Below are 9,879 nucleotides of genomic sequence, written 5' to 3'. Positions count from 1 at the left end.
TCTCTCTCTCTCTCTCTCTCTCTCTCTCTCTCTCTCTCTCTTTCTCGTTTTTCTTACCTTTGTACTTTTCTTTGTTCCTACTGCTCCCTGTATTGGAATATGCTCCCCCATACCACTATCTCTCCCTAGAATCAGTGTGCAATATTGGAAAGGGTTTGTTGTCAGCTAGATCTAGGTCTAAAATCTACTTACTGTGTGTGATCTTTAACAAGTTAATCTCTTTGAGCTTTAGTTTCCTCATAGGTGGTAGGATTAAATTATGCAATACTTAGTACAATGTCTAGTATATAGAAAGCAATCAACAAGTCAACCAAAAACCTACTTTCCCTTAAGTTAGACATAACTCAAATGCTCTCTCTTGGGGCGGCCAGGTGGCTGTTGGTTAGAGCACACATGCTCTGAACAACAAGGTTGCTGGTTTGAACCCTACATGGGCCACTGTGAGCTGTGCCTTCCTTAGAAAAAAAAAAAAAAAGAAGGAAGGAAAAAGTTTCTTCCGAAGATAAATGGCACCCTGGAACCAGCTTCAGAGTTCCAAGAATGCACGAGGTGGATTTACTTTAGCAGGGTAGCAGGTCTAGAACAAATGCTCTCTCTTCCATAAAGCCATCTCTGACAGTTAAAAGTAATCACTATCACCCTTTCTCCAAACCATTTTGCCTACACAAATACCATAGGCATTCTTAATACATGCTGTTATATCATGGCTTCTTGAATACATGCTTTTATCCCTCAGAACACAAAATATCCTTGAAAAAGTCATGAGAGTTTAATAGACGACAAATGTCTTTTTGTGTGTGTTTAATAGACGACAAACGTCTTTTTTTTAATGAGATTTAACTATATTGTTCCAACACGACGATGTATTCAGAAAATGTCAAGTCACATGGTTTTAACTACACAATACTTATGTACCACAAAGAATATAAAATACAGTGACTGACGTACTCAGACCTAGAATGCATTACGAGGGAGGCCAAGACTCACCTTAACCAGTGAACAACTGCTTTCATCACCAACTTGTGTTTTGTAAAACTATGCTTAGAAAGCTTCTGAAGAAAATGGCAGCAACTAAAGTGACCAGGCCAGTCTGAAACACTACATTGGTAATTTTCCTGGTTTTATGATTTACATATTTTTTATTTGTTCTCTCTCTGTTTGAGGAGTTACTGTCTGAGGAATTAATATATGCAAACTTTTAATATGCAAGGCACATTTATGAAAGTGGTTTCTTATGGGTATCATCTGGGGTGAAAGACAACTGGAATTATCATCAGTTTTCCCCAAGTTCATCCTTTGCCCAGACTCTGTCATGAGTAAGAGCTTTACTTTGAATGAAGGTCACCTCCTTCAAATGTCTCTCTTGGTGTTCCTGGCGCTTCTCCACCTGACCAGAGAGAGCTCTTCTCTTCTTACCTTATATTTCCAAATCATATGACGGATCTTCATCAAAATTGCTCTGCTTTAAGGCTCATTCTTTTTCTTCCAGCTTTATTGAGGTATGATTGACAAAATAGTATGTATTTAAGGTGTGAAGTTTTAATGTAGGTATACATTGTGAAATGATTACCACAATCATTACCACAAAGACAACTAATTGTCTTTGAATGTTAAAGCCCTCTCCCTCTTCCGGTCTAATCCTTTCACAGACTAAATACCAATTATAATCACAACAGTTCATATTTATTGAGCACTTTCTATCATATCTCCTTTCTCCTAAACCTTCCACCTCTTTCTTCCCCACAGCCATTCTCAGCTGATAATCTGGCTTCCTATTTCATGGAAAATCAAAAGAGAACTTCCACAAGCTCTAAACATAACATCTACTGACTTCCTTGTAACCGCACCCCTCTATTCTCCTTCCTTTCTGTTACTATGGATGAAATATGTGTGCTTCTCTCTAAGGCCAACTCCTCTACTTGGGCACCTGAACCTCTTCTCTTTCACCTACTCAGAGACATTGCTCCATCATCAACTGTTTCCTCTCCATTCAATCATTTCCACCAGCATACAAATAACTGTAATATCAGTGATTTTTTAAAAACATTCCTTTATCATCTGTTCCTCTCCAACTAATTATAGTCCCCTATTTCTGTGTTTCCCTCGATAGCAAAACTTAAAATATTTACTGTTTCTACCTCTGTTCCTTTCATTCTCTCTTGAGACCATTCTACTCAGACTTTTTTTTCCCCTATAATTCCATGAAAATAGCTTTTGCCAAAGTTACTGATCGATCATCTCCATATTACTAAATCCAGTGGTTGATGCTCAGTCATTTCACGTGACCAACAGCAGAATTTGATACTCTTGCACTCCTGAAATACTTTCTTCACTAGGCTTCCAAATAGAGATATACTGGTAAATGTTTAACAACCACTTCTCTGGATTTTAAAAAAAAAAAGTGTGATTAATGCAGCCATAAGTATATTATAAATTTTACTGATATAAAAGATGTGTAATATGAAATGTACCAATAAGATATCCAACTTCTTATTGTAAATTCCATATAGTAAGTTGATTCTCAAGAATATTTTTGGACTGGCCGAGTGGCGCATTGGTTAACAGCTGGCTTGGGATGCCAGCTCTGAGCAGCAGGGCCCCGGTTCGGATCCCACATGCGGGCCAGTGACACTGCCCTCTACAGCTAAGATGCTGAACAACAGCTCGACCTGGAGCTGGGCTGCTGTGAGTCGCCGGCAACAGCATAGGCTGCAACCCCTGCTGCAGTGGGCTGCCATAAGCTACTGTGTGGCCAGCAGCCAGCATGAGCAGCTGGCAGCCGGTGTGAGCTGCCAAGAGCCACCGTGAGTGGCCATCCAGAGGCTGGCAACCGATCTGCCTCACCCAGGAAGAACGCAATTACAATACCAACATGGGCCAGTGAAGCGACATCCTCCACAACTAGACTGAAAAACAAAAGGACAGCAACTTGTCTGTTCCCCTTCCCCGATTCCCCAATGCTGTTTCCCTCCCCTAATTCCCCAATAAAATCTTTTTTGGTTTTCTTTACAAGTATAATTTTTAAACTCTTTTTTACTTCTGTGGCATTTTTTGTGGGTGTTCACTTTTTCTGATCTTTTATTCTTGTGTCAATTCTCAAAAATGTATCAATAATTTGCAAGCAACATCTCTGATAAGGGGTTAATACCCAAAATATATCAAGAACTTGCACAACTCAACAACAAAAAGACAAACAATCCAATTAATAATGAGCAGAGGACCTGAACAGGCACCTCCTCCAAGAAGACATAAATAGCCAACAGGTATATGAAAAGATGCTAAATTTCACTAGCTATTAGGGAAATGCAAATCAAAACCATAATGAGATACCACCTCACACCTGTTAGAATGGCTATTATCAATAAGACAAGTAATAACAAGTGTTGGAGAGGCTGTAGAGGAAAAGGAACCCTCATACACTGCTGGTGGGAATGTAAATTGGTACAGCCGCTATGGAAAACAGTATGGAGATGCCTCAAAAAATTAAGAATAGAGTTATCATATGACTCAGCAATCCTTCTTCTGAGTATCTAACCAAAAAATGTAAAAACACTTTTTCATAAAGATATATGAACCCCTATGTTCATTGCAGTATTATTCACAATGGCCAAGACATGGAAACAACCAAACTGTCCTTTGATAGATGAATAAAGAAGATGTGGTATAGATACACAATGGAATACTACTCTGCCATAAGAAGAGATAAAATACTGCCATTTGTGACAACATGGATAGATCTTGAGAACATCATGCTGAGCGAAAAATGTCAGACAAAATAATTCAAGAACCGTATGATTTTACATGGGATATAAAATAGAAAGCAACAAACAATCAAACAAGACAAAGAAACAAAAACTCATAAACAGACAAGAGTATGGTTGTTACCAGTGGGGAAAAGGGGTGAGGGGAGAGGTATATAAGGGTAAAGGGTGAACAAGGAGATTTGACTTTGGGTGGTGAACACATGCAAAGACGATGTATTGGGTTGTCAGAAAAGTCATGACATATTTTTGCAACAAAAAACAGAAAAAATACATCATGACTTTTCCGACAACCCAGTATTATAGAATTGTACACTTGAAACCTATATAATTTTATTAACCCATGTCACCCCAATAAATTTAATAAAATTTTAAGAAATGCATCAATAGCCTTTCCATAACCACATCCACAAATGTAGTCTGCTAGGTAAGGAGACTTTCACTAACTCATTCAACACATATTTATTAAGTGAAGCACACTTTTGCTTCAAAGCAGCTAGATGTTCTCTAAACCAACAGAGCTTATTATGCCTTTCATGTCTGTAAGAGAAAAATCTGACACATAAAACAAGATGCTAGAGTATAATAAAAAACAAATGGTCAAATATAGTCAAGTCTCTCTCAGACAACGTAGGCTTTTGAGTGCCATCATCTAGTGCTGGAATTGTGGCTGCCTTTTATCACCACCTGGGTGGGGTCAATGCCATTACATCCTTTATCGCTCTCTACGTAAATTCTTGTATCTTATTAATGAAAGCTTGAGCTTGAGTGTAACCTAAAACTACATACGCAAAATGATAAATTAAGCAACAACAACAAAAAAGAACAAAAAACAAAACAAGATACAAGGATCCTATTGTACAAGCCAAATATCCCTAGCCAGATGTTGGTAGTTGACAAATTGAATAAAGTGGTACGTTGAAATAATTATCCTAGTAAGTCAAGACTAATATTTTAACTGATGTCCAAATTTTTCAACTGAATCCCCAATCTAATGGCCTCAATCCTATTTTCTTCGTTAAAGAAAATCTATCTTCATATGATTCCTGAATCTATGAAATGAAACCCCTGAAAGAATGAAACTAAATTTGGATTACCTGAAGGTAGGCACAGGAGGAAACAGGAGGGGAAATAATTTCTTGAATAAAATTTTTTGCATGAAATGTGCAATGCAAAGGATATAGTGAATGTTACATAATTGAAATTGTAGGTAATCATGTGTCTGTTAATTAAGGTTCAACTCTTTTGGGTTTAAGAATAGCATCACCAAAAGTTATAAATAATTTGGCACAGGTAATTTAAATTTGAAACAGCAAGTGGCAATAGTGCTAACAAATGAACTTTTAGAAAGAAGGAAAGGATAACACAAAATTATTTGCCACAACTAAAAATAAAGAAGAATTATAGAGTACATGTCAGGAAAACTAAGATCAAAGTATAGTAGAGGAAAGGATAAACTTAATACACAAATCTTTGAGAGCAAAGCATTTAGAACAATGAAATTCTTTACATAAATTTATGCAACATTTTTTACAGTTTAGTAAGACTTTTACATGCATTATCTTATCTGATTCTCATCACTGAGAAGTCATATTATGCCTGTTATACATAAAACTGAAATTCACAGTGGCTTATCCAAGATCACAGAACTACTAAATAATAGATTTAGAGCTTAATTCTAAACCTTTTGATTCCAAGTAAGTGTTCTCTCCATAATACCACCCCTAATCCTCCAGAAAGAGTTGAGCATATTTCTATGAAAATAAATAATTAAAACGACCAATCAGATATAAATTGTATCACTGAATTTTAGAATCTAGAGTTAAATATTGAATCACTAATTTTCACATGGGTTTATTAATATAAAAATTGTATTCATAAGACATAAATGAAAATGGTTCCACCTTTAAAAGTCTGACAGATAGAAATAATAAATTCTTTCATTTATTAATCAAATATTTATTGAGTATCTTACTATGTTCCAGACATTAGGAACTCAATACTGAACAAGATAGGCAATATTCTACCCTCTCAGAAATTTTTGTCTAAAAGTGAAGATAATTAAATAGGAAATTTCAACAAAGTAAAAGATTAAATTAGAGTGCAATAATGCTATGATGAGGTACCAGGTGCCACGAAGGCAGGGAAATAAGCTGATGCCATGTTAAGTTTGGCCTTATACCCATGGAGGAATGACAAGATGCAAGGTTTTTGTTTTTTTTTAAATTATTTTTTATTATGAAATACACATTTTTTAGAATTAGTTTCAGCTGTACAACACAGTGCAATAGTTATACTTTTTACCCCTTGAAGTGACAACCCCCCTCCTAAGATGGAAGGTTTTTAAATGAAGATAAGCATGGCCATTTTTTAAAGTTTTGAAAAGATCACCTTAACTACAGTGTGATATATGTCAATTAAAACAAGCAAGAATAATTAGGTTTCTTTTCTCTCATACCATTTTTAATGAATATATGCAAAATTGCAGTCCCAATTTTGACCATTAGTTATGAGACATTATGACTAGCAAATAAAAATATTTTATTAGCTGAATTTTTATTGTTGATGTTATTGTTTTTGTTATTTTATAAATTGATTATATTCATATGAAAATAATAAAATGAATGCCAATAGAAAAGTTACCTTTGTACCAGGTCTTTATAAATAAGCTTTTTAATATTAAAATTTACAGTTCAAGGTGATAAAGCAAAGGTGTCATTTCACTATTAATAAGACTAGCTAGCATTTGTTAAACAATGCTAAGCATTCTGCATAGATCACCTTATTCAATCTTTACAAGAACCCTGTGAAACACAACTATACACATTTTGCAAATGAGGAAACTTAAATTGAGGGACATGAAGTAACTTGTCCAAGGCTACACAACCAGTAAATGTTGGAACCGGGATTCGAACTCTGGTCTACCACCAAAGCCCATACTTTTATGTATTATGCTATTCTGGAACTTGACTTTTTTCTGTAATTGTCCCTAGCAATAATTTATCTTCTCAACACCCTCCCCCCCAAAGAAAAATACTTAATATACTTCAACAAACACCTGTTCATTAGAATATTTCCTCTGTTGAAACAAAGAGATATTAGTATAAAATGGTGAATTTACATTACTACCTTTCAGAAAGCCATGTTTTCAGACTTTCTTTAGAATTGAAGAGAACAGTGGGAAAAAGTGTAAGATTAAGTGATGATAAATAGAAAGGAAGAAAACAGCAAACTGCATTTCAACTGAATGTTGAAATACGCATCGTTCCAGTTGTAACAAACTAGGAAAATTTTTAAAAAGTTAATAAAACTTCAATTTAAATTGTGGGGAAAATGTCTGGACAGACTTAAAGCAGATCTAAAGACTGCAGTCATTTTGTAAATACTGGATGGTTTACAAATTGCTTTAGTATCATTGACAGAGAAAAAATACTCCTAAGAAATGTTATCATAATCTATAAAATAGTACCGGAAGGCATTTCCTGTCTGTCAACAGAGGCGTCCTCGCCATATCTAGGCAGGCTTGCTCCAAAGCTGACCAGAAAGCAGGATCCAGACCACTAATGGAAGGGGACTCTGACTCTGAACACAAATTTCCTTCTCCTTGGACAAAAACAAAAAAGTATTCTTTCTGATGATAAGCATTTATGTAGTACTTTTCTATTTACAATACAATTTTTACATGGACTAGATAGTTTTACTGTCATAATAATCCTAAGAGGTGAGTATTATTACTATAGTTATGTTTTAAGATGAGGAATTTGGAGTTCAATCTGTGGATTTTCTTTCGATAACACAGCAAGCTGTGGTAAAGACTGGATTCCATCCAGGGCTCTTTCCGCTGCAACATAATGCCATTCACTTGTTCAAAGAACACCATACTCATACTGTGAAAAAAGAGCACTGGGTGAGCTTCTGGTCCTAATTCTATCACTATCTAACTTTACAAAAGTGAAGTTCACATATGCTATCATATTTGAGGTGGAAAAGAAACAACATATATTATGGGAGTAAAAGGTATTAAACCCCTTTTAGAAAAGGAAACTGAAGTTCAAAAGGATTACATGATTTTCAGGAGGTCACCTGGTGGCTTCATCCTAAGAAGACATGTAAACTTGATTGTACATGTGGGAGATTGGCATTTTGAGATGTGAATGTTCTCCTTTCTCTAAATTTTCCCATTCCTTTCTTCTCATTCAAGCGGGTAACTTGGTTTATACTTGATTGCCTCAGGGGAGGTATTTGCCAGGACAGAAAACAGAAGGATTTTTAAGTTATTCTACTTTTTGCTTTCCTAAAGCCTAAGACCTCAGAATAAAAGAAGAGTTTGTTATAAAGACAAAAGAGATTCTCAGTTATATGCAGAGGGAGAGGGAGATATCGCATAGCCCCTCCCAAGTCTAGGAAGACACTTTCTCAGCTGAAAAAAAGAGAGAGAAGGCTTTGGGTCCCAAGATAGCAGGGATCTAAACTCTGCTTCCTGGCAGCATTGCCCCAGGCCAGTAAGACCCCAGAGAGGAATGATGTCATAATGCATCTAAGTAAAAAGAGTCAAAGAAATTCTGGGGGGGAAAAAATCCATGTCTTGGAAGTAGCAAATCGCTGCCAAACCAGAAAGAACTATCTAGACACAACAACTCATGTCTCAGAGTAAGCGATTATGTACACATAATCAATAGCCCCCCTCCAGGTAGAACTTTACCATAACCCCAGAGAAGTAGGGAAAAACCTCAAAGTACAGTGGAGTGATTTTGTCTACCATTCAGTGACTATGATTCAGAAATAAAAAATAAATGGGTATTTTTTACATACCTAAATTTACAGACTGAAAATCCATCTCAGTGATATCTGATCTTGACTCTTCTAGAAACCAGGTCTTCTGACTACTGGTCTAGGTTTTTTCCACAATATCACTGCTATTGATGATGATGATGATGATGATGATGATGGTGATGATGATGATGATGGTGGTGATGATGATGATGATGATGGTGGTGATGATGATAGATGCTGTGGTGATACAGTTCAAGGCAAAGAAAATAAATAATGATCTGAAACAGCATCTTACCATTCCCCACATTGTCTGGTGAACCTCTACTGGTCTTTTGGGTCTGATCTTAACTGTCACATCTCCCAGAAAGAATTCCCTGACTCCTCTAGATGATGTTGGGTGCTCTTTGTCTGTTTCCATGACACAGAGTGTTAACCTGTGTTAACACAACATTGAAATTGCCTGTTTCCACATCTACCTCCCTAATAAATTTTAAACACCATAAAAGCAGAAACTGAGTATCATTTCCCACTGCAAAATATGTACCTAGAACAGTGTCTGGTACATAACAAGCACTCAATAAATCTTTGTTGAGTGGATAAATAATTGAGTAAATAAATGGAAGTAAAGCCATTGCCTAAAATTCATATATAATTTTACCTTTTAAAATCATTTATTGTCTATTACTTTAAGGAATTTTAAATAGAACATAATCTAACAAGTTTATTCCAAGTCTTATCACATTTTAGATGATAAAGATATTACACCTCTCCAAAATGATAAGCCTTAGAATCTTCCCCTAACAGAGTTAGGGCCTCAGTGGCTAGCAAGATGGTGTCATCAGAAGAAACAGGATACATAATCTTACCCATAATCTTTGAAAGTTTTAACTTAGTAATACATTTTCACAGGATTTTCTACTTTATAGTACATTGTTCCTCTTGGTCTTAAATCCTAAAACAAATGGGGTCAGGAGGACTGTTTCATAATGGAGGTGATTTGGCTATAAGTCTTGAAATAGCTTTGAGAAACTTACTAAAAATTGAACTTATGCAGAAAGCTTACTACTTGGAATTCAGAATGACTGACTGGACAGAAGAGACTAGGTAAAACTCATGATCCTTTGCTGACAAAGCAACCTACATTGAGGATACAAAGCCCTCGTGCCTTGACTGCTACAAATTCCTGAGCAGAAATTGTAGCTGGGGAACAGGTCCTCCCCTGTCCCAGTAAAAAAAAAAAAAAAAAAAAAATTTTATACATCTGGGCTTTGTACTAAAAAATATTTTGTAATCGCTGACATGGCTATATAGTAAATATTAAAAAATAAGAGCATATAAACAGAGT

At 35.8% G+C, this 9,879-nt stretch overlaps 1 protein-coding gene across 1 annotated transcript in view; it reads right to left on the bottom strand.

Moving 5' to 3' along the window:
- The window catches only part of DLG2 (discs large MAGUK scaffold protein 2), a 2,099,601-nt gene extending 2,090,950 nt beyond the window's left edge, over positions 1 to 8,651 (bottom strand). The window contains 1 exon segment of the mRNA XM_019643522.1: positions 8,574 to 8,651. Within this exon segment, the coding sequence (XP_019499067.1) occupies positions 8,574 to 8,598 (25 nt within the window). The 5' untranslated portion in view covers positions 8,599 to 8,651.
- Between the last annotated feature and the right edge of the window lie 1,228 nt (positions 8,652 to 9,879).

The sequence above is a fragment of the Hipposideros armiger genome, unplaced genomic scaffold (genome assembly GCF_001890085.2).
Source record: "Hipposideros armiger isolate ML-2016 unplaced genomic scaffold, ASM189008v1 scaffold_79, whole genome shotgun sequence".
NCBI classification, from domain to species: domain Eukaryota; kingdom Metazoa; phylum Chordata; class Mammalia; order Chiroptera; family Hipposideridae; genus Hipposideros; species Hipposideros armiger.
This window is presented reverse-complemented; position numbering and strand designations above follow the sequence as displayed.